This window comes from Eleginops maclovinus, chromosome 1 (assembly GCF_036324505.1).
Source record: "Eleginops maclovinus isolate JMC-PN-2008 ecotype Puerto Natales chromosome 1, JC_Emac_rtc_rv5, whole genome shotgun sequence".
NCBI lineage: Eukaryota > Metazoa > Chordata > Actinopteri > Perciformes > Eleginopidae > Eleginops > Eleginops maclovinus.
In genome coordinates, this window is record NC_086349.1 from 22,066,747 (window position 1) to 22,092,560 (window position 25,814).

The following is a 25,814-nucleotide window of genomic DNA, read 5'->3' on the forward strand; positions in this document are numbered from 1 at the left end:
TCGTCCTATTCCTACGGGGAAAAGCAGGGGCTTTCAGATAAGACACGCAGACACAAACATAACGGACTCTTCTCAGCTTCAGTTGCTTTTCAGTTTATTTTCTCTCTCAGTATGGTTTAGGAAAATATCTGATAAAATGTATCCTCGTGTGTGTATTTCAGGACAAAATTTGAATAACAAGAGAGAAACTAAATATTTACAATTCTAATTATCTATATCAAAACAACTGATGGCTAACAACTAAAACAATTAATGTCAAGTTACACAAGATAAGGTTTAGATTAACATGTTCTTAACAAATGGGCCTTTTTCACTGCTAAAACTAGAAAAATATGCTGTATATCCGTTGTATATTTGACTATAAAAAGAGTAATTGCTCAAGTTGAACTTTCTCCAAATCTTTGTATCATAACGTCCTCTTGGCAGAAGTTGCCAAGCTCAGCTTTGGGTCCATTTCTAGTACAATTTAAGTTTCGAATGTGATGGACAATTAACACAAAGTTCTTTACCGAGATTCGTTTTGGTAAAAAAAAAAACCTTGTTTGTTTTGAGGATTAAGTTATAGGCTGTTTTGCTTCTCTAAAATGGGAACCAAGCCAACATTGAAACACCTGGCTAAGGATGATAGAGGCTGATCTTCAAATGATGGGGTTCTCTAAGATTGGGACTCCCAATCCCCCCCCAAAAAAAGTCAGGGAAAGTCAGTCCTCCATCTTGGATCTTGTGTTAAGATGAAACTTTGAAAGTTGGAGTTTTTCTTGAGACAGTCAGATTTGTATTCATCTCTGCAGCTTGTCTTCGACTGTGTGTGTGTGTGTGTGTGTGTGTGTGTGTGTGTGTGTGTGTGTGTGTGTGTGTGTGTGTGTGTGTGTGTGTGTGTTGACACCACGTTCTCTGAGGAGCCACTATATCAACCCTCATACACAGCAACCCACCTTTGTCAATGCGAACGTATAAACACACTCATAAAAGACGGGTACTAGCTACAAACAGAGAGCCCCCAATCCGGCTTAAAGGCATGCCTACATACACACACAAACACACACACATACATTAATGTACATAAACATATTTACCTTTGTACATTTCTCTCCCGCACCAAATCACATAGCCAATAAAGCATTTTGAATCTACCCTCTGTTTTATCCTGAAATTCCATTTTGTAGAGGATCTAGTATAAAAAAAAGTAACTGAGACATTAATATTTATTTGGTTCCCATGAGGTTCTACCATTAGCTTTACAAATCTGCAGTCTCTTTTTTTTCAACTGTTGCTGCAGTCCAGGGCTGCTGATTGAGCAACGATGAGAATCTCTCTGCAGCTAAACGCGCACTCTGATAAGAGGAGACACACGGAACAGACTGTTTCAGCTGCTTGTCACTGTGTGTTGTTATGGTGCTGATACCCTCCGATGTTTGGCAGTTCAACACGGGGAGCCTCCATGTGGCAGAAGTAGTACTACGAAAATATGGCTTTGTTTTGTCTGCTTAATCTCTTTTTCACCCACTGTGTCATGCCTCTGGTCAAAAATATAGATTTGCAACCAAACGGCATTAATAATGTGTTATCTGAGGTAGACTTTAAGACATACGGTTATGCGAGATCCATTTTTATAATGCTCGATAGCTTGATACGACTGAAATATCCTGGTTTTTTCCCATAACTGAACTTTGTTACTTGAGATGGATGCATCAGTACAGTAGTTTACTCGGGATATAAACAAAATATTTGATCTCCGTTTAACCTGCATGTTGTTTGTTAATAGTCCGTGATGGAATTGTAATTGTTTTGGGTTTAAATTTGGTGGGTGGAAATCTATCAAGTTTCTAAATCAAAATGAGGGTTTATGCCCCAAGAGGGCTTATTTGAGGACAGTGTACTTCAAGGGTTCCTTTTGATTAATTCAAATTAACACTTACTTTTCACATTTTAAGTTGTGACAACAATAATAGGTCCACACTTTCTCTGTTCCTGCCAGTAGAGTGTCTACAAGTTTAGCATCTGGGGAGTTTTGAGTCTCTTGTTGGGGTCTGAGTCACCTGCTTTCACACTTCTTACATCTTACACTGACAGCGTTACTTAAGACAACATTAATTTAAACAATTACAAACAAATGATTGTTCTTGAATTCATCTCTCAATGCTTTCCAGGATGCACTCTTGAGTTCAGAAGAGAATATACTTCTACAAAAAAGTATCAGGCTAAATGACCAGAGGAACATGATGTGAAATGTTCAACCGAGTGGTGTTCCTCTTTCAGGCTGGTAGAGGATGCTCTGTTTTTGGCAGACTTGTTTACTGCTAGCTTCCTTATTTTGGTATTGATAGACTGTTTGTATCTCTGCTTGCTCTAGTGATTTCAATGTTACACCTCACTGTCAGATAGATTACAATTACACTGCTGGGAATAATCTTAATCTGATCCTTTAATATAGGGGTTGCATGGGTGATAAAAAAACCCAGATATATTTGACATCAACAACAAGAAAAAGAAATTGCCTCAGTTCTTGTTGTTTAAACCATGAGCTAAAGAACATGGTTTCGGATCTTAGAGAATAACATTTGAGGTTGTTGGGTTTCAGTTCAAATAATTTGGTATACAAACTAAAATGTGTACATACTATACCTCGGGGTTGAGCATCAGTTCATGCATTTCTAGTTCTTAAAGTGCATGAACTCATGCTGCTTTGAGGCACGTTAAGGTCAAAACCTTTTCATAAAACATCTCCATTGTTAAAGTTTCTAAGTTTTGTGCTTCATCACAGGTATCTAAAAATATACAAATGTGAGGAACAACAATAAAAAGACTAAAAATAAATACATCAAACAATACATTCAAGATGATTTGTTTTCATATGTAACCTTTTGTTTTTATTTTCAGCAGTATTGCACCCAATTACTATTCAGGTCACCTAAATAAATAACATTTTCATCAACTTAATATCTAAGGTAATCAGATTTTATATACGATATATTTTCGAAAAAGTCGAAATTCTACAAGATGAGAAACACTCATCTGAACTTCTTTAATTGTTAATTGTTGTTTTTATCTTTTACTTTGAAGGTATCAACTGAGTTAACTAATTCTTTGGCTGTTTCGCACATGTCTGTTACACCCTCTTTTGACGTCTACGGGACCGTCCTTTTTTGGACACTTCCTGCTTTTTGAGCTCGAGCTGCAGCGTGCGTGTCCCGGGTTAACAGGCTGTGGTGTTTTGTGTCGCAGCAGTGTGTTTGTGTGTATTTAGGACTACAGCTGATGGGACGGACATATTGTAGCCTGTGTCATTATCGCCAGTGCTGCTCCTTATCGTTTATTTGAGCAAGGAGGAAATGAGGCGTAGCGTTGCGCTTTAAGGGTGCAAGGGAGAGGAGAGAAAGCCCGGATTCAAACAGGTGTCCGGTCGACTCCCATCAGGAGGCGGAGAGAGAAAAGGTGACAAAAAGCGCCGGAGGGATTTTAGGAATAATTGTCTAGAAAATAGTGCTGCTAATAGGCAAATCAATCCGCTGATTTGAGGACGTGTCGTTTCTTTTTTTTTTAAACCATGCGCTCCTTCGGTCCAACGGTGATGGAGACCCGACATAGAACCCAGAGGAAACCTGGATTTTAATATCGGAATTATCTTGTGAAAATAAAGATAGCTAAGCGTGCATCTGCTTTGCTCTCAAGAGGAGGAAGAGGAGGTGGTTGAAGAGGGGAGGCGGTGACTGACATCCCCCACGGGACAGGCCGAGCGACCCACGCTTCTAACAGGTGTGTCTGAAGAGGACTCCCATCTGCACCGCCCGTCCTGCCACTCCGTGCCCCCTCACTGCCTGCCTCCCGGTCCCTTCTCGTGTCACATTGTTCACGGAGAAATTGCATCCGAACAGGGGCCGGTTTTGGACTTTAATTCGACCCTTTTTAGCATCCCAAGTGAGCGCTTATTCTTTTCTTGTTTCCGTCTCATCGCAGCTTTCCGTTGGTGCGTAACGAAAGAGCAGGATATCCAAACGGCTAATTTTGAGACGTTAATTTAAAAAACCGGATGGGACTTTGCAGCGTGGTTCGTGTTTTTTGAGGAAAAGAGACAATTTACTGGGTTTAACTAGTCATTCCAGAGCTAAAGCTTAGATTTGAAGATTTTGTTTGATTTTTTCACCATAATTGGAAGGTTTGGGCTGATTTCGCCCCCTGGTGAAAAGGCAACGTTGGTACTGAGGTCTCGGCGACATACGCTAGCCAAACCGAACATTGAGACATTTTGACCGGTAACAAAGTGGGTATTTTAACGGACTGTCTTCTTAAAAGAAAGTGTACCTCGTTTTATCATGACAACGAGGAAAGCCAGCATCGTGGCGGACACGGTGACTACCTCCACCACCACCAGCAGCAGCAGCAGCACCACCACCACCAACCACCAGAACCAGCCGAGGAGCCGGAGTCCCAGCAGCGGGATTCCGGCGTCCGAGGCTGCGGGCGGAGGGGCGGAGATGTTCGGTGCATTTCAGGACTGGTGCCTGCGGACGTACGGGGACTCCGGCAAGACCAAGACCGTGACCCGGCGTAAATACAACAAAATCCTCCAGACTCTGGTCCAGGGGGACGAGGAGAACCGAAACGGGGTGTTCATGCACGAGAAAGGCAACAATCACATCAACGCCAAATTTAAATTCTGGGTCAAGTCCAAGGGCTTCCAGGTCGGGACGCTGAGGGACGAGAAGAACGGGTCATCAGACAGACCGGTGCTGTACGTCCCCATCAAGGCGACGGTTAGTGTGTCTTCCTCTTTCACTCTGGGCGATGTGTGCTTGTGGGTGTGTATGTGTGTGTCCTGTGTTTACGTTGCGTGAGTTGCCAGAATAGGCTACCCTTTTTTGCCTAGAGAAAAGCAAAGTGTGTGTGTGTGTGTGTGTGTGTGTGTGTGTGTGTGTGTGTGTGTGTGTGTGTGTGTGTGTGTGTGTGTGTGTGTGTGTGTGTGTGTGTGTGTGTGTGTGTGTGTGTGTGTGTGTGTGTGTGTGTGTGTGTTCTGGACTGAACAACATAACTTTCCCTGGCTCAGTGCCATGGCTACAGCAGACACCTGTTCCAACACAGAGCTGATTCTGTTACTAGCCTACTTTTTATTTTAAAACCCACTTCTTTTTTTTATCACCCTGTCCCAGATGACTGAGAGACAGTATACCAGGAAAGCCACAGACAACGTCATAGTTATTATGGTGATTAAATTACACAATACAAATTATTTATACAATACACATTTATTCGTTTTGTATTCAATCAAAAGATCTATATTATATTATATGTTACTTTTAATGAGATGGAACCAAGAAAGGGAAAACAGCTATTGACATTTAACAACCACTTATTGTATAAGTATCTACACATCACTAAACATATTTCTTCTGTTATGAAAAGGAAAATTGCAAAGACAGAAGTCTGTTTGGCATTGCTGGGTGTCCCAACTGAAGTTGATGAATTAACTGCCAAAATCTTGCCCATGACTAAAAGTGATGATATCATGATTAAGCTATCAGTCTCATCTCTACTTCGGCCCTCCTGTCACTCTAGTATTGACATTTGACCCCAGAGTTTTCCAAGTGACCCATTTTGAGCTACCTAAAACTCAACTTTCTTGCTTTGACTCAAGTTAAAGGTCAAATGCTTTCCCATTAAATTAAGAACGACTGCGTTTTAACTTTCTAGGTATTCTGTATGTGACCACACAAGTATTATACAAATACACCTGCCTTTTCCCTGATGGGTATGATGAATGTTCCCTGGATTCTTCCTAGCAATCCAGTGTTCTGCACACAATCTTTAGCTTATTTCACATGCAACTGATTTCATAAATTAGCTTTTTAGTTGTTTAGGTCCAGCTGCTGACTAGATCTAGCTTGAAAAAAGACATTCAATTTAGATTTGTGTTTGTTGTTTTTTGGGGGGTGAGAAAATCTTCAGAAAAAGCGAAAGGGGAACTGGGGAAGTGTAAGAAAAGAAGGCGAATGAAATTGTGTTTATTTGAGCCTTAAAGTTATGTTATATCTTTGTACCATCTTAAAATGAACCTGTATACCTAAATCATCTCATTTCAAACCACAGATGTTAGGTTTGATGATAGAAGTCTGACTACAGCTTCTTTGCCTTCTTCAATAAGGATGTTTGTTGTGTCTGCACAAAGGTGCAGTTTCCTCGCCGCTAAATATTTCATGAAGTTGATATAGACTTCATCATTATTCTATACAATCAGTAAGTTATTCACTGCAGCAAAACAATGTGAACATTTTTGTTTATTATTCAAATATATTTGCAAAGTGCACATATGACCCCACCATTAAAACAGCCACTCGTAATCATAAGCAAATTACGAACGATTGTTAGAGTCAAAACCTAATGAAAAGGACACATTACAATTGTTGTGCTGACTATACACATGTTAGTGCTTAAATAATTGGTTGATCCCTTCATGTGTGGATCAGGAAATTAATTGTAACGTTTGTTATTTACCACGCAATTCCAATACGAACAAGTTTCAAGTCTCTCAAATATGAAGATTTACTTATCCATCTTTTATTTCCTTTTATAAATTGAAGTTTTTTTGGTTCTGAATTGGTTGTTTCAGAACAAACTGACATTAGTGATTGATTTGTGATGATATTCTGACATTTTATAGGGGGATGTGATTATAAATAAGTAAATTGTTAGTTGCAGCTTTACATTTCAGTGGTAGTCTCTGTTGTTCCTGTCTTATGCAAGCCGTTTGAGTATTTACCCATATCCTTGATATCAGATGGCAGTTGCCTACACTAGTTAGCTCTTTGGCAGCGCTTAGATAGATATTTGGTCACATACTTTCTGAACAACAACGACCAAACAATGAACAATCCCTTTTCTTTTTCTGCATAAAGGTAGTGTCACTTTATAGTACTTGTCATTGATTGTTGTGTCAACGTATGTCAAAACACAGGCAAGGTGGTTTTGTTGGTTAAACAACTTCCAGCATAGCATACCTGTTGCTGATTGTGATTTCCTCTGTTTTCATTCAGTTGCTCAGTGTGCCTCATTTCTGACTGAACAAGCACATGGATGTGTTTTGTCTGTTCCAACCTCATGACTTTTGCTGTGTTTCTAAGCAGAATCCTCTCTATTTCCAGCCATAAGTTTGTAATGTTATGTATCTATTGAAGAAAAGGTGTTGAAAGAGCGTATTTAATGCTTTACGCTTCATTTCTCTCTTGTGGCCTACGCATTGTTGGTGTTTTCCAAAGCAGAGAGCACTTGTTGACAGCAGAGAGCAGTGTGAGTGGGATGACACACAAAAATATGAATGAAAGCAAAGAAAAGGGTCTTATTTCTGAAATTGCAAAACACTGTTTATATGTAGAAGTGATTCAGTCCGTCTGTATTCTCAAACAGACAGTGAGTCTGGAAAGCTGGGTCAAAATGATTTTGCTTTGTATCTGCTGACTGGAATCAGGGGTTGGTCCGATGGCTGCACACACACAGACAGGTCGATGTGATGCAGGATTGCTGTGGAGATGAGAAGGGTTTGAGGTGCTGGTTGGCATGGTTACCACTTGGCTAATTTCACCTTGTCCCATATCATTTCATATTCAGATTAATATCAGGAGCATCGCAGCCGGGACTGGGAATCCTCTTGCACAGTTTATCTTCTGTTAATCCCTCTGTGTGTGTGTGTGTGTGTGTGTGTGTGTGTGTGTGTCATCCTCGGCAGCAGCAGTTCTGTTGAGTCTGTTTAGTATCTGAGGTTCGGGCTGTTGAGACTGCAGAGAGAAAGAAAGATCCCCTGTGTTTTCTCTTGAACTTGAACCGAGTGTGCGTGTATGTTCTGTTCCTAAACAAAACTGTGCCGATGCTGGAAAGAAATCCACACAGAATCGACGTTTAAGCTGGTCCTCTTTTAAATTAAGGTAGTGTAAGGTTCCCCAGGATCACACAAAACAAACATATGTTCTCATTTCCCCTCTAGTGGTGTCTAGCAGTGCAGATTGTTTTGGTTATATTTCATGGAGACATTTGTCTTTGCTGCCACCACAATATCCATGGATATGGTTAGTCTTAAAAATCTAGAGACAACAACATATTTGGCATAGTTCGGATGAACCATAAACGTCTCTGTGACACAGAGTGATGTTGGGATTCCTCTCTGTAACGGGACAGTTTTTCGCATAGACCAGTTGCTGTGTTTTGCTTTGGGTTATTCAATGTTTTTTTCACCAGTTCTAATTTAGGACAAAGATGATTTGTGTGTCCAGACTGAAGCCCTGGTTATTCCTTGATAATGGGTCGTTATTGTATGATCAGCTTTTACTTAAAAGATCACACAATGGAGCTCTATGGTACAGAGGAAGAACATGATACACAGACAGCACTTGTTAGTAACGTTAGATGTTGGTTTTGGGCTTAACACTAAGAAGGAATAAATACTATCACTAGTCATTTCTTTAGAGTCCCATATGCACCAGTGTATCTGCACAGTAACACCATGAGAAACTAGTCATGCTCATCAGCTTTCCCTGTAAAGGCAAAACTTAACAGTCACGGCATTATGTCTTTAGCAATACAGGAAGTAAACGGTAAATGATAGTGATGGCTAAAGTGTGTCATTTAGTTTTTCAAAACTGTCTGCATGTTGTTTTCAAGAAAAATCCTTTGTGCAGATTCTCTCGTCTTCTCATCTCCTAGCTGTTGAGCAATGTGAGAAATGCACGCCTAACTGCTGAACTACACAGGGTCTTAATGCGGTGTTTATGTCTCAAATCAGTATCCTGCTTTCTTTCTGTCTGCACCGTGCTGAGAGGGGTATGACCTGACTGCAGCAGCAGCTGATCAGACAGTGTTTATACACTGGTACACAAACTCTGTGTGTGTGTGTGTGTGTGAAACTCTGTGTGTGTGTGTGTGTGTGTGTGTGTGTGTGTGTGTGTGTGTGTGTGTGTGTGTGTGTGTGTGTGTGTGTGTGTGTGTGTGTGTGTGTGTGTGTGTGTGTGTGTGTGTGTGTGTGTGTGTGTGTGTGTGTGTGTGTGTGTGTGTGTGTGTGTGTGTGTGTGTGTGTGTGTGTGTGTGTGTGTGTGTGTGTGTGTGTGTGTGTGTGTGTGTGTGACAAAGAGATGATATCACTCAGCTGATCTCTGAGGTATAAAACAATGTGGGGATGTTTAAATTAGAGACAGAAAGGTTGAGGACATAACGGTATCATTACTCTACCTGAGGGACTTGAGATTTACTCTTAACACATGTTAAACACACAGGTGACGCTCATGAAAGCTTGGAAGAAATCAAAACTGACACAGGAGGCATATCAGAAGACTGATGAGGAATATTAATCAGTTAAACTTGCGAAGAACTGTCGCTGATTCCTCCCCTTTGTTTGCATTCATTACTCCCTCTCTGTGTTACACGCACGCTCTTAACCCATATATTGGCCTTTTGAATAGATTTGCTCCTCAGCTTCATAATTTTGGCTTTATTTCCAGTTCCATGTTAAATACTGAATTAATGTCAGCAGCTGAGACCTTTTGAAAATGATGAGCTCAAGAACTATTATATGCATCACAGATGTGAAGGTGTGATCTTATGTTTGGTCTCCTGTATCAAGAGATACAAATATTAATGATCTATGGGATTTATACTGTATTTATTTTGTAGAAGAATTCCTGCTTCAGCCATTTCAAATGTACTTCTACCAGTTAAGTATTCTCGACATTCTTACAAACATATCGGCAAGTCACTGTCTTAGGAAATACACAGTTACATTTATTACACGTTACATGAGTTTTGAACAGAAAAGATTTGTCAGTTACCTTGAGCTTTAGGGACTTCAGATTATTAGAGTATTAAGGTTAGAAAAGTATTGACAGATTATGCGATTATGAAAGTAACCATGAGTGTTCATTTCTTATTGTTTGTTTTTGTCAGGAGAACCCATAGCTCTGTATTCATTTGATGATAAAATTGTGAAAAAGTGACAGCACTCCAGGTCCTGTGGGTACCCGGGGGATCGGCGCAGCTTTGATGCGTTAACATCCAAGAGGAAATAAGACATTTTCATTTTGATTCTGCATAAAGCTTCCTATGCACACCAGTTGGCCGGCCCTACTGCAGGATTTCTTCTCTGCTTTCTGTCAGATGTTTGCTGCTGGTGCAACAGTACTCCATCCTTAATATACTACTGTTGTGCTGTATGGGGATGAATTGTTTTCTCTGTGTATTTTGTGGTATCTAGTTGGCATGGAGCAATAACAAAGTGGATTTGTACTTCACAGTGACAGAGGGAACTGGGTGCTTTAAAAACCCACAAATTCATTTAAATTCTTGTTTCTTATTGGCCTTCAGGTACATGTTACACTTTTATAATGAGACATCTCAACCATTTCTCCTCCACAGTTTAATTAGATTTCTAAATCAGACCACAAGGTATATTAAACTGCCAGGTATCCATAGCAACAGTATTTTGAATTCATGCTATGTTAACAGTTAACTTGTCAAATTGCGGGTTGAACTGACAAAAAGAAAACCTTTAAAAAACATGACGATTTGAACACAGCTTGTCTTCCTTTTGATAACTTGCCATGAAATGAAGAGAGGTGACACTGCTTCAGAAAATGACAGAAGCGTTATGGAGTCTAACATGATGCTGTGTGTTCGGCTGCCTCGAGGAGTTGTTGTGTTTTCTGTTGTTTTTCAAATTCAGCCAAGGACGTGTGCTACATTTCATCATCCTCTTCAGTTCACTACCACTAAGAAAATATGGCAAGTTTTTAAAAATGAGGGTGTGTAACACAAGTACACTAAAATGGCTGGTGGTGGGGAAGCTACCCTTCAGTTAATTCAGGGGGGCCCTTTTTAATTAGCTTAATTAGCAGTGGAACCGCCCATTTTGCCTGAGGGGGTTTTGGTTTAAGACTTAGAAGAGAAACTGGCCAGAAGGAACATGTACAGCCCTTTTTAATGTAAAATATTGTAACGCATACACCATCAGAAACATGCTTTTTGTGTGTGTGTGTGTGTGTGTGTGTGTGTGTGTGTGTGTGTGTGTGTGTGTGTGTGTGTGTGTGTGTGTGTGTGTGTGTGTGTGTGTGTGTGTGTGTGTGTGTGTGTGTGTGTGTGTGTGTGTGTGTGTGTGTGTGTGTGTGTGTGTGTGTGTGTGTGTGTGTGTGTGTGTGTGTGATACTTTCAGCTCTTTTTTTCCCTACATTTAGAGATGTTGATGACCTCCAGCAGGTGTTATGTTAAAGCCATGTGTTATATGTAGGATCTATGAAACCATATTTTACATATACAGGGGGGTATCTATTTGACTACAGATTCTAATTTAAATGAGCTGCACTGGAATCAGAGGGATATTGTATAATATAGATAAGTATGTTTTCATTAGAGCATAATCACCTGAAACTTTATGTGTATTTTTTCTTTACCTTAGAATAAGCCCTTCATTTGTACATAGGGAGCAGGCCCTTCCGTCTTTCTACAGTACCTCAGAATGGACAAATATAAGGCTGCCTCTAGCTCTAGCTTTCTCTTTTTTTATTATTCCTCAAGGCAACTATAGTTCTCCATTACATGATAACATTTTAAACATTTTCGACTCGTACTTTCTCTGGGTCAACTATGTATGATGTACATGTATGATGCAGCGGAAAGTGAAGGCATCAGTTTCTCGAGTGCAAACAGAGTCTGAAGCTTCAGCTAAAGAAGGAAGCACTGAGTGGTTAGTTGGGACTAATAATAGTTGCTATCTAGACAGTGGTGTCAAGTACATGTGATGACTGCTTCCCCTTCCCCTCACTGTCTGCAACCACAGCTGTAGAGTGAGGAGGGTTGGCCAGTTTGAAGCAGAGCCCTGTGTACAGAGAGTTGCTTCTGTGGCTCCATGGATCACTGGTGTATAACTGTGTTTACTGTGTGTGTGTGAACATCCTAACCGACACAGTTCTTCTGGTGAGAAAACACTGCTTATACTTTGACTCTCTGGTGTAACAAGTGGACAGGACAAATCCTGGTTCCAGACCTTTGAATAACAGCTCACATTCCTGATTTTTGCATCAATTCAAATATGTCTGATGTTTTCACGGACAGCTGTTTCCGCGAGAACATCGGAATAGGGACGTCATTTTTCCTGTATCAGTGCTAGTTATATGCACACAAACATGGTGACACATAGCTAACATTAGTTCCATGTGGTGGTAGATAAAACTTCCAACCTGGCTAGTTTTAAAACAAAAAGATGTCAGAAGATGTCAAATGCATTCAATGCATATTTAATATCATGTAGAGGCAGGTGCCATTATTACTTTCTATACATCATACAGTTGCTGTAAATAATATTGTTTGTTTTGCTGTGACTGATTCCCTCGCTACCGTTACTTGCTTGTGGTTTTAAGAACCCCCAAACTGGTGCTTAATATATTCCCCTTCTGCCTCCATGATTAGTTTTGCCGCATGAGAACAATGCCCAAACGGCTGAAATGTAAACTGTGATATCCTCTGATGAAGGCTGCTGTCACATTCGGTAGGAATCAGATACACAGAGCTGTCTTGGCCTGGAAATGACTCCGATTAACCAGCCTTCTCTGCGCTCTTATCAGCACTGTAGTGGGATTGGAAAATGGTATGTTTAGGTAAACAGATGGATGAATGAAACCTCTGTGTGTGTGTGTGTGTGTGTATGTGTGTCTCCTCTGTCCTTTATTAGCAGAGACAATTTGTCCCAATGTAGAGCAGGAGGAAGGACTCTATGAGAGTGCTGTCCTGTGCAGATGGGGGTCTGACAGTCTGTGTGTGTCTGCTGAAGGAGGGACAGCTTAATTGGGCTGGCCCCTCCTATCAGGCCTCGGTGATCTCGACTATGTCAAAGAGACCCTTATTCTGTCATTATAAAACCCCTAAATTGACAGGAATTGGTAGGACTCTGGTGCGTGTGTGTGTCCTACCCTCCCTTTGACCCTATCATACGCCATGGTCTGTATGTGTGAGTAAGCAACAGTTCATCTGTGCCAGAGGTTATGACAGGGCCAAGCTCTGGGTGAAGTAGCAGGGCACAGTGCACGGAAACAAAAGAGACATGAAAATCAACTCTGTGAGGACTTCAAGGAACTCAAAGTTGCCCGGACTACTCTTCCGGCTTGGGCAGAATAGCGCCCCAGAATAGCTTTTAACATCAGTGCCTTGTCGGTAATGCTTGTCATCCTCCCTGTGACCTGGGTTTGAGTCTCTCAACATAGGATTTGGAGAAAGAAAACTGCACTGTTGAAGTTTCTCCTCTTTGCTGATTTTCTTAATCCGACATTAAACTTATTCAACATGTCTCCTCATTAAAGAGACCTGATATCAGGAGACAGCATGAAGACAATTTCCCACAATCGTAGACATCATTTCAGCATTGCTCTTTCACACGTGTGTCATAAATGGAAATAGGTACTGTCACGAATTGTCTTTGTAGTTTCACGTCAGTTTAAAAGCTAAAATAGCATATTATTTGTTTTATGTTACAGTAAATGCAGTTTCTTAAGGTTTTGGAGTGTTGCTTTGGTTAAACAAGCACCTTTTCCTTTAGATGAATCAATGTCATAACAAAAATAAGCAGTTGATTATCAATAATGGAAATGATCATTTGTTTAATCACTCTCTTTAAGCTGTGATTTGATGGCGCTGCAATAATAAGACTACTAATGAATCATTATTTTGAAATGGTTTAATCATAAAAGTATATTTTGGTGTGTGAATTGGCCGAAAATGCTATTTTATAGCCTTTAAACTATTGAGATATCTGGCTTTTCTCTGGTGAAATGATTGTATTGGACTGACAAAACAAGACATTTGAAGACATCACCTTGGAATTTGAAAAAAATTGGGGTGTACTAGGCTAGACGATTTATTGATTAATCTGATTAAATCGCTAACAGAAATAATTGTTAGTTGCAGCCCTGACTGACAGATGACTACTATAAAGCCAACAAAGGGGGCAGCTGAATATTCTAATGTACTTTCATTCCAGGCCTAGTTCACATCCAGGTAATTGACCCGAAATTGCACAGATTTCCTATGACTGTTGTGCAACCTTTTTAACACTGTATTTCTTTGACTTCTGGCAAGAGGATTCTGACCAGTCCTTTTCTGTAATTTCCTCTTGTATCTATTATCATTTTTTCCTGGGTTGAACTGAAACATTTAAAACATAAGCCGGCTGTAGGGACAATTTACTACAGTAGATAGAATCTCGTTAGCCTCGTGACATTTAGTGGTCGGAGATGATGATTCCCTCTTTGTGTCAGCAGCAGTGAGTTCCTGTAAAGTGACTGCTGTTGATTTTTTTGCACTTCTGAGTGTGTGTGTGTGTGTGTGTGTGTGTGTGTGTGTGGGGGGGGTGGCTACAGCAACTCATACAGAATCAGGCACACACACATCTAGCCGTTGTCTTTGTTTCGTGGATCAGTGCAAGTGTCAGATGTCTTGGAGCACAATGGAAGCGTACCCCCCCCCCCTCTGTTTGAACGTGTGTAAGGCTGCTCAAAGACAGAAGTGGTGTGTGTGTGTGTGTGTGTGTGGGGTGGGGTGGTTGTTCGATAGGGATAAGATGAGGCTGGAGACTCCATTAAAGGGTCAAACCACTAAATAATATGACTTTTTTTGCAGTAGTTGGATATAAAGGGAAATGCAAATGTCTCCGGTAAGTGTATCCTTCAGTTAACATAGTACATGCAGGATAAAGTATTTATAATTGGCACCTATTCATTCTATTAAATCTGCTCACCAAGCACATACAAAAAAAACACTTATAATATTTTCTTATTTCTCTGCCAATAACCCTCATGTCCATTAAGGCCTTTTCGAGATGAGCAAGGCCGACTGCTCACCTGAACGTATTAAAATGATACATATGTTTACATTTGTTTGTGGCATATTTGCCTTTCTTAGACAGCTCACAGTAAATACACCAGTAGATAACAACTAAGCAAATGTAACCAAGGGAATTGCGAGTGTCTTTCAGTGAACAGGACAATAACAATGATCTTGTAGGGGTTTAATGAAATATTTTGGACCAGATGGGTCTATTTAAGATCTCTTTGATTTGATTTTAAATTTGAAAAAATACTTTGATGCTCAAAAAACATTGTTTTAGCTCCATAGTGATATATAATAAGAGCTAAAAATAATAATTATTGCTGAAGACCGTTGCATCAGTTTGCCTGATAGAAATATAAGATTATATTTCTCCTCTTATCGTCCTGAATCCTTTTGTCTTTACTGAATAGGATGAATGTTTGAAGTGATTTTTAAACATCCGTCATACACCACTGTTCGTGATATTGATGCGCAAAAGAAAAATCTGTAAAATCACATCAAGGGTTTATGCATTAGCGATGCATATCTAGATTTAATAGAGTAAAATACCACAGGTACAGTAAAGACAAGTGAGCGATGTCTGATAATGAGCGGGTGCTGTCTCTCATTTTCACCGCCTCCACTTTCAATCAAACAAAGTTAACGTTGAAGAACTTGACACGCACACATCCACTGTACTGTTACTTTAAAGTTTAGACATCAGCCTCCGCAAAAACCATTCTGACTTTCTCAAACTCTGGCAAGCAAAGTTTGTCAAAAGATAAAAATGTTTGCTTTTAATTGGTTGTACGAGAGGAAAACAGAACTTGATTACTTCTACAGATCATGCTAAATGTCTTAATTGGTGAGGCTGAATTTAGATGGTTGCCATGCCTTCCTAGCTCCTCCGTGTTTAACACAATACACAAAGTCAGACTTTGTGTACCCTGAACTAATTAAAAGTAAAAACCTTGACATTTCCATATTAATACACATTCACCTTTTCACGTTCCTCCGTCAAAACTTTTTTGTCGTAGTTTTGCATTTATAAGATGGGTGGAGTGAAGTGTATTTATAGGCGATAAACTAGCATGAACATTTAGGGTGAAAGGAGACATTGTGAACTACTACAACAGATTCAAAAAGAACATATTACAGAAACATGAAGTCTAAAAACTCTGTCAAAGCTATCAAGAGTTGTTGAAGCTAATTGCAGCTTTAATTTAATTCAACACCTTCACATTTAAGTGAGCATTTGCCATCTGTTGAGAAATCACGCTTAATTTAAAGATAATGTGCCTTGTACTTCTGCTGCTGCTACTACTACTTCTACTTGCTGGTTATTTATGAAACTGGAGATGATCATTTCAAAATGCATCTTTAAATGAATCTTTGTTTTTATCTTAAGAAGGGAGTTCTTTCTTTGAACAAATAGAAAAACAGCTGCTAATTGGCAAAGGACTGCAGCAGTAAGAGGACGAACTGTGAAACATGTTGCTGCTGGTACATTTTATTTGGGTCAAAGATTTAAAATATGATGTAAAGACGCCTTCATTTATAGTGGAGCGCTGCTGGAAAAAAACGAATTTATCTGGAGCCAGATGCACTGAATTTGTAACAGTGCTGGTATTTCTTTAAACACATGCGCTCGCAGTATTTGTTCAGACCAAACCCGGCTCACCTCCCCCTCTGTGTTCTCCGTTGCCATGGTGAACAGCTCCTGTTGGCCACAGTGATGGTGAAAAGAAATTAACACCAGTCTTAATTAGACTTGCAGGGTTTCAATTTCCACCTCGTCCCTCCTGCCTCCCCCTGCCTCTTCCTGACCTTCTCCTCCCTCTCATCACTCCCCTCTCCCACCTGAAAGGCAGCCTGGCATATTAACAGCAGCCACCAGGCATAATTAATGAGAGCAGTCAGTCACAGGCGGCCCTCTGAGATTAAGAACGGCTTAAACACGCTAAATGATACACTCACTGCTTAGTTTGGCGAGAGTGCGCAAGCTGAGAGTATGACAAATGTGGTCTTCTGGAGATTCATCTCTTTTAAAAAGTTGTCTTTTCCTTTTCTAAGACTCCAGTCTACAGATAAATGATGAATGTATCTCATATACTCTTCATGCAACACTTCAACTATACCGGTAGCTCACCTGGAAGAGACCCCACTCAATGTATCAAGCTCTCAGGCAGTAGCACAGGTTCAAATTGCCCAAGAATATCTAACAACAGAAGTTCTACAGATTTATACTCTTTAAAAGGACTGTTTAACTTCTGTTACTGACATTTCAGCTGCCATCCCTGCACCGTCAGTATATTTACCGTGCACATATAGGGCTGAGTGATAATTAGATATGATCATTTCTCGTCTTTCAGTCGAATCATATTGTGATTTCGATCCTATTCCAGATCTCTTGATACACATTATGTTTTCTGTATTGATAATAACAATCACATACAATTTGTCATATCGAACCATCAGTCTGATTACTCTGTATGTGCACATGCTAACATAACCACCATATCTCTCTATTTTTGCTTATCTTTCACTTACTTTGCTCTAGGATTCTTAATTGAATGAGAACACTTACATTTAATTTCTCAAGTTTTTCTTTTAAGTGTCACAAAATGTGCTGTTCCCCTGTAGTTATTTCATATACACTTTTTTATTTGTTGACTGACCAGAAAACCTGCAGTATCGTTATCAAGATTAGGAAATAACCTATTTCTGGGTAGAGGATGTTGGCAGTATTGCATCTACACATTATCTGGCATTATTTCTTCTCATTAAGTTCAGTTACTTCAACCAACATTTTCCTAACTTACTGTGCCAGAATAGATGTATTTTAAGAATGAAGAGTATCTGTATAAAAAAATCCTCTTCAATTTTCTCTGGTGCCTGAACTTCAGTGCCATTTTAACAGATTGTATGACTGCACTTCAACTTTTCCACTTCAGCTGTCCACTGTATTAGCTTCTAGACATACACTTGTACTTTAAAAATCATTTTTACTCTTCAATTGACATTTTAACTGCTGTTGCTGCCAAAATACCAACAGACACTTTCACAAATTTCACTTAAACTGATTTCAACAGTTCAACAGATACTTCAAAACCTTTCAGTGCTAAACGTCAGCTGGCACTTGAACAGCTTTAAGTGCTTGAATTCAAACTGTAACTCCCATACATCTCATTTGCAGATATTTAGAACACTTTTTTATTTCCTGTTTTTCAGTTTTCCAGGGATTTTTCTTCTAGCCTAAAACACACTTCGTTTTTTGTAGCCTTTTTTCTCCAAGTTGAGGATCAAATCTCTGTAATTCTGTAAGATGAATTTAGCATATCTGCTTAATTATTAAAACTGTAACTGTATTTGTCTCATGTGAGATAACTGTGACCTTCTGGGCAGGATTGTGGTGGGGAAACAGTCTGATAAAAAGAGCAGAGAAAATGATTTTACACACTTTGGTTTGACGCAGTCTGATTCTGAATCTTCTTCAAAGTCACGCATGTTCTCACTCACTGGAGATTGTGAAGGTGGTCTATATTTATTATGTGTTATGCTGATTTATCAAAGTGTGTGTAAGGGGTTAACAGGATCATGATTCATCTGTGGCAAGAAAAAAACCGAGATAGTGAAGGGAGAATTATTCTCATATCGTCTGAGCAGCATGTCGGCTTTAGGTGTAAACACGTGTGACCACTCAGTGTGACCACTCATTTCAAATGGTTTTCCCATCATTCTCTCTGTGCCACATCTTTTGATGTCTTACATAGTGTTGAGGATCAGAGGAATCCAGGAAATATATGAGCAGGAGAGTAGTCCATTTCTGAATAATTGAAAAATGTACAACAGAAAAATCCCGTAATACATATTTGGACAGCTAGCATGTTTCAGAAGCTCTGTTATTTTTCAGGCTATCATCTTTAACTTTTTGCTGCTTTAGTAAAATGAGAGAACTTTCTTAATGTGTGTAGGGTGAGTTTCTTGTTGTCATATTTGTACCATATGTCCTGTAACAGTCGCATTGCTGCTTTCTGTTTTGTTAGTTCAGTGGCCATTCATGGATATCTGCTCGATTCATTTCTCAACAGAGTTGAGTTCTGAATACCTTGTTTGATTTTTAACATTTCTTTTGAACTGGAGAAAGACTTTGTGATACTGTGAAGTAGGAAAGCGCTGTTTAAAAAAACAAAACAAGATTGAAGGACATTTAACTTGAACAGAACTGAGCCATTGTTAATGCTCCTACTTACATCAGTGCTCTTTCTAGTCAGATGTCTGCTATGAATAAAGCCATATAAAGGTTAACAGTACATCGTGTATGTAAATGAACCTCGCTGTCTTCAGCCTGCTGCTGCTGTGAGAGGTATTGTAGGGAAAATGTGCACACCTGTGTGACAAAAGATTATGAATATGAGCACTTGATTAGACTGCCTAATCACCCAAATCTGATCCGGCCTCCTGTGAATTAGTGAGCAGTCAGACTCAGGAGTGACATGACCCGCAGCTGGAGAGAACCAGCAGGTTTCACTGGACTCAAAGTCCAGGTTGTGTTAACCAATGACTTCTCAACAATGAGCGCTGACAAACCAGAAACACACAAGGTAACACTTTCCCAAATAAAGATGCATTTTCCGTCCTTCACCAGCACACCTAACTCAAAAAGAAGCCTGAAAACTGAATGAGCTGCCAGGATTGGCCACATTTTATTTTAATTTTATTTTGTGGCTGATTGAATCCCTCAAACAAGCCACGGGATGAAATGATTGCTAATTTTAATAATCTTTTTCATGAATTGACAAATGTTTTGATTCTAGTGCAACCGTCAGGATAAAGACATTTATTCCTTAAAACACATTTGTGAAAAATACCATCACGTCACATCATTCGTAGAATTTTTGGAAGAATAAGTTGAGGTCAGCTCTGATAACAAATGACTTGTTTTGAGCAGTGAAATGAGTTTCCTCTGCGAATGAGCTGCATCTGTGTTTATTGCCTGGTTGATGAATGGACTGTCTCTCTCTGTACTGTGCCTCCAAGTCCAACAACACAAACATTAAGAAGTCAGTCCACATTTGGAGCCGGTCTGTGTTTCATATGGCCACATTATTTTAGCAGTGTGTATGCAAATGCATCCGTGGCTACATGGACAAAGCACCTATTCACCTGACGTCCTCTGTAGACGTAAGAACTATGCACCTAGGCGCTGGCTTTGTCCAAGGCTGTTTCTGTCCTGTTTTTGAACATAAATAAGGAAATGATTTTGAAATGATGTCTCATCCCACACAGAGAGAGAAACTTGTGTTTTTGGTTCACTTGTCATTTTGTATGAGTGTCATTGTTGCTGTCCTGGTACGTTAGACACATTGGTAGACAATAATGTTATATTTCAGGTTTATAAATTGTATTTAAACATCCAATCATATCACACATCGTCCTGTGGATAAAAGTATGCCTGTTGGCACACAGACAAAAGAAAAAGACACTGGGAAGTGAGATCCAATCACAACTGGAGACGCATTCTAAGGCCAGGTGTGAAGCATCATCTTAAAGTCTGTACACTTGTGATCAGATCAACAGAGACACGTGTTGATGGCAGGTCTGAACACGCAAACAGCCTGTGATGGACAGCCGCCAGTCCAGAGGGTCACCATGTGGTCGAGATCCTCTAATTGATAAGCAGGTATAGACAGGATGGATCATTTCCCTGTCTTTGTATCTCTCCTGAAGGTGGAGTTGATGTGTGAAATGGAAAATAGCTCATCAGGATTCACCTGTTTCACAATTTACTGTTTGGTGTAGACTGGGCTGGTCCCTGGAGGAGGAGGAGGAGGAGGAGGAGGAGGAGGAGGAGGAGGAGGAGAATGTTCTTGTGGGACAATGGGTTTCTCATTATCATGTCTTCCCCCCTCCTGCTTTCCTCTCCGTTCCTGTACCTCCTCCCCCTCCTAAACACCCCCAGCCCCCACCTCCCTTCTAGCATCCCTCCTCTTTCATTCTCACCATCTCCCCTCAGACACCCACCCTCTCCTCATCTTTTCTCCTCTTCTCCCCCATCCCTCTTCCATGTTCAGCTTCTTTCCCACCCCTCTCATCCCCCCTGGAACCCTTGCTCTTTTCCCACAATGCCCCTTTCTCAGCCCTGCTGCTAACACTGCTGGTTAATTAGCTTGATGCTCCTAAGATTTCTCTGTGTGTGTGTGTGTGTGTGTGTGTGTGTGTGTGTTTGCTTTTGTCTTTAGTCATCAAAATCAACTGCATCGTCAACATCACCCTTATTGCAATCATAATCATATCACTGTCATTATTATTATTATTATAATAATCCTCAGTAGTATCATCATCACTATTATGTTTCTGATCTGAGGGGCTGATTTCGCTTTGACAAATAACTTTTTTTACTTACATTTTTTAGGTTTAAAACCACTTTGGATAAGTAAGAAAGGGGCTCAACTTACTTAATATTTAGATAATATGATTTTGCTGAAAGTGGATAAATATTCACCCATCCTCCCACTTGATAAAGTATGTCTGAATCCACTTATGCCTTCTTACTTACTTTAATTAATTTCAAGTAATCAGAAAGGCTCTTTTCTCAGCAATATTGCCTTAATGAGGTTCATATTGTAGTCCATGCAGACACAGAAGATAATAAGGAAAGGAAAAGCTTGCTTCTTTTGCTCGCTCTTTAAATCTGTCTTAACTTTTGGACGGCACTGAGGAAGACTGGGATAAAAGGATGAGAGATTGGAGGAAAGGATGAAGAACTGTATGTGCAGAAAAGGAAAGAAGATGTACAGCATCTGGGAAGAAGTGTTTGGATTGTGGGATCAAGTCCTCTGGAGAGAGATGGAGATGATGGATGGATAGATGGAGTGAGACAGAGCGATGGGATGCTGCTGTGGGTAGAGAGAGGGATAGAAGCAGGTCACAGTGAGCAGGATGGATGGAGGGAAGAGAAGAGAGGTGGATGGGGCGATAGGGGGGAGTGTGTTGGTTTGTGTCATGGCCCATTTAGCTGCTGCCTCTCCTGCCTGCTGCCGAATGTGAAGACTGTACGCAGGATTATCAGCGACTGTCACAGTTGCTTCTTCTTCTTTCTTTTTTTTTCAGCTTGCAGAAGCAGCCTGTAGTCTCTCCGTTGAACCATACTCCCTGCTCACACAGCAGAGTGGTGAGAAAGTGTAGCCGCCTCAATCATTTCAGAAAGAGCACTTTGACCCCAAGGCAAACGTCCGGCAAGGATCTGCACTTTCCAATCAAATGCATGCAAGCACACATCCCTAGTACAATACTGGATAGCATTTCAACGTTGTCACAGAAACACTAATTGAATTTCAACAATCACGGCAGACAATTTATCCAAAGTGACTTAAAGAGTCACTATTATGCTTTTTGTGCATGTTAATGGTCTGCAAAGGCTAAAATCCCAAAGATCCCCCCTGACTGAAACGCCTCCATTGGACTCCGTTATTTACTTCTGTAACATTGTGACATCACATTGTTACACTTGTGCTTCTATTGGCCAACGCTCCAACACATTGTACGTGATAAGCTAAGGGCCAGGACATCTCATGGGCTCTGGTTTCAAACAGAGGGTGAAAGAGATGCCGCAGTTTTTTTGAACATTAAAGCATGGAGACGTCACAGTAGAGACACTAAATATGAACCTGAGAATGAACATAATATGTCCTCTTTAAAATAAGTGCAGTCAACCATGGGAATACAAACTATACAAAGAGACATTTTATGAGTTTTCATCGGCCAAGCTGCAGTGGAAACACACAAGTTTTTAGGCTATTATATTATTGTGTCTCTGTAAGAGTTGCAACCTTAAAACTCAAGGGTTGATTTCCTTCCCCGAACTTCCTTGGTTTCTTACACACCAATGCAGTCCTTTGTGTTTCTTAATGTGTTCATTAGCTCTAAATACCCTCCCCCTTTGAATGATGTTCATCATAAAAACATTTCAGATTTCATTTGTAGTATCTCAATTGTTCCCTCCTAATGGGCTTGATGACTCAAAGTGTAATGCCAAGAGTGTTCACGTGCGTTGTCTCGTTCTTTGACACTGCTATTTTCGTCCAGAATCAGCTGTCATTTAACCAATTAGGTATCGCAAATGAAAACTAGTTCTCTTAATTAACACACTGTTGTTTTTGTCTTCAGCTTTATTTCTAAATGTGTCAGCTTCTCACGTGCTGCGGTAACAATGCCTTTTATCTTAGCAACAGAAACAAGAGGTGATGAGAGAGTAGGATGACTAGCAGGGGCAAAGTTCAGGTAGAAGTTTCAAACAAAAGACAGAGAAACTTTTTCACTCACTCCAGACAAACTTTATTGTGCTAAGCAACAGGTAATTACCTTTCCTGCTTGTGCTGGAGGTAATTAACTATCAAACAACGGCAGTGTACCTTTTGCTTTGTGGAGCAGCTTGACAGATGAGGTTAAAAAAATATTTTGAAGATGACATTTACCGTTTTCAGAGACCACCTGTATGAGTTCAAATGAAATATAACAAAGGTGCGTGTGTTAGGAATCCTTTGGTTTAACATGCGACTCGTCTTACTCCTTAAAACAACCATACCTTGGCGGTTTTAGTTTCCTGAACTACCATATGTATTTTATTTAAAAGGCACTGTCATTTGATAATCCATTGGGAATGATGTGAGGTTTAAATCCCCATCTTGCTACTGTAAATCTGCAGACAGCTTCACTTGCTTGGCACTGACACACATTGTGGTTGATGTCTACTTTGTGCTGTGAATTTCCAACAGTGCATTATTCTGTGTTTCTGTAAAGTCGAAGAGTTTTTTTCCATGGTCATTTAACATCATTTATCACGTGTTATTGCATAAAATGTTGCAGATGGACACAATTATGAAATATTAATGCAGACTGGACTGGATTGTCGGTCTTCCCGCTGTCTGATTGTGTTGTTGGACTGGGACCTGGAGCTTTATCTACTGCATTGCATTATGGTACCTCAGGGCTGAAGTGGTGTGTGTTTCTGGAGTCCATTTGTGTGTTTGTGCCGGTCAGCATTTGTGTATACCAGTGTGTGCGGTCTGAATGTTTGTGTCACACTGTGGGTTTGTGTGCAGGCAGATTTGCTGTGCATGCATGTGCTTCTACATTGTCTGCATGTCTGTGTGTACTGTATGTCTGTCAGGTGTGTGTGGTGTGTGTGTGTGTGTGTGTGTGTGTGTCGTGATGCAGGTTGGCTGATGCTGCTCGCTCGCGTCTCAACACACACTTTATCCTGCTGGAGCTGTGTGTGTATGTCCCAGTCTATCGGATGAAGAGGGGTTGAGAAGGAGGAGGATGTAGAGCAGGGGTGGTGGTAGTGGTGGTGGTGGTGGAGGAGGGGGCAGTTAGCTTTCACTGAATGGACACCACGTGTATCCTAGCAACAGGCTGGTTTGGAAATGGGATGGAGAGATGAACAGAAGGAGAAAGCCCTCAAAAAGAAACTGAGGAAATGAAAGAGAGAGGGAGGAAGGGAGGGAGGCAGGCAGGCAGGAAACTCATCATGTGTGGATAGAGGTGGTGGAGGTGCAGCAGGTCAGAGAGAGAGAGATGGAGGGTCAGATAGAAAGGTGAGAGTGGTGTTGTGGAAATAAAATCGATACGTGTGAAAGAAATACTAACAACATTTTAAACAAAGCTTTGAAATGCCACACAAAATACATTTTCATTCACCAGGGTTTCAGCAGGGTGGTGTGTGTGGAATAGAGTGTAAATTGGTCATTAGTATTAAAAGCGTGGAAGTAGTTTGAATTGTTTGTCTGCCTGCCTTACTCTTTATTTTTGCTCTCATAAACTGTTGCTCATTACCCCAAAGGATTTCATATTTATTTGCGTGTTTTCCCATCACGGTTAACATATTTATAAAACCAGCTGACATGACAGAAGGAAATGAAACAGGGGGAATACCTCTTCAAACTGTACCATGAGACCTGGAAATGGGTCATGGGTGTGCTGCTGGTGAGCAGAGACACCAATATGTTTTAATGAGTCCGACCCCCAGAGAGAGAGAGAGAGGGAGAAGCTGAGCGTCTCACTGGCTCTCTGGTTGGGAAAGAAAAACCTAAATATAGTCCCGTCTTCATTGATTTAATGGACGATTCTTTGTCATGGCTGCTGCACAGGATGGACATGTGTGTACACAGCCTGCAGCCTCCTCATGAGATGCACATGCAGTTTATTTGTATGTTCACTCAAGTGTGTCCTGCAGACCGTCGCTCTGCCCTCGCACCTCTCTCCCCCCCCTCTCTTTTTCTCTCCCTCTGACTTTGACCCTTCTGCTCGGCCAGTGGGTTGTGGGGGGTTGCTATTTGTGTGTGTTTGTGTGTGTGTGTGTGTGAGTTTGTGTCAGTCGCATGCTGTGCTGTCCTGTCTGCTGTGCCTTAAGGTGTCCCCTCACACACACACACACACACACACACACACACACACACACACACACACACACACACACACACACACACACACACACACACACACAGAACCCCGCCCCATGGCCCACATAGATGGGTGTGTGTCTGTGTGTGTGTGTGTGTGCGCACATGCTGTCACATAAGCTACAGTCCCGGGCCAGTGACGTGCCCTACAACCTCAGGTCCAGTGTGTGCATGTGTGTGTGTGTGTGTGTGTGTGTGTGTGTGTGTGTGTGTGTGTGTGTGTGTGTGTGTTGTGTGTGTTATGCTCTTTATCCTTATGCATGTGTGTAATTGAATCTAGGTATGTTTGTGCACAATTTTTTTGCGCATGTAAAGGTTTTATTGCTTGATATACTTTGTGTGGGTGTGTGTTTTTTGTGGGGTGGTTTTACGTCACATTTGGTCCCAGTATCAGGGCCAACGAGCATGGAAGCCGACAGTGGAGGACAAACATGTCCTCTTGGTTATTTTTGTGTGTGTGTGTGTGTGTGTGTGTGTGTGTGTGTGTGTGTGTGTGTGTGTGTGTGTGTGTGTGTGTGTGTGTGT

At 40.7% G+C, this 25,814-nt stretch overlaps 1 protein-coding gene across 1 annotated transcript in view; it reads left to right on the forward strand.

Moving 5' to 3' along the window:
- The first annotated feature begins 3,248 nt into the window (after positions 1–3,248).
- LOC134866066 (nucleolar protein 4-like) overlaps positions 3,249–25,814 on the forward strand; it is a 119,308-nt gene continuing 96,742 nt past the window's right edge. The window contains 1 exon segment of the mRNA XM_063885989.1: positions 3,249–4,754. Coding sequence (XP_063742059.1) covers positions 4,314–4,754 — 441 coding nt within the window. The 5' untranslated portion in view covers positions 3,249–4,313.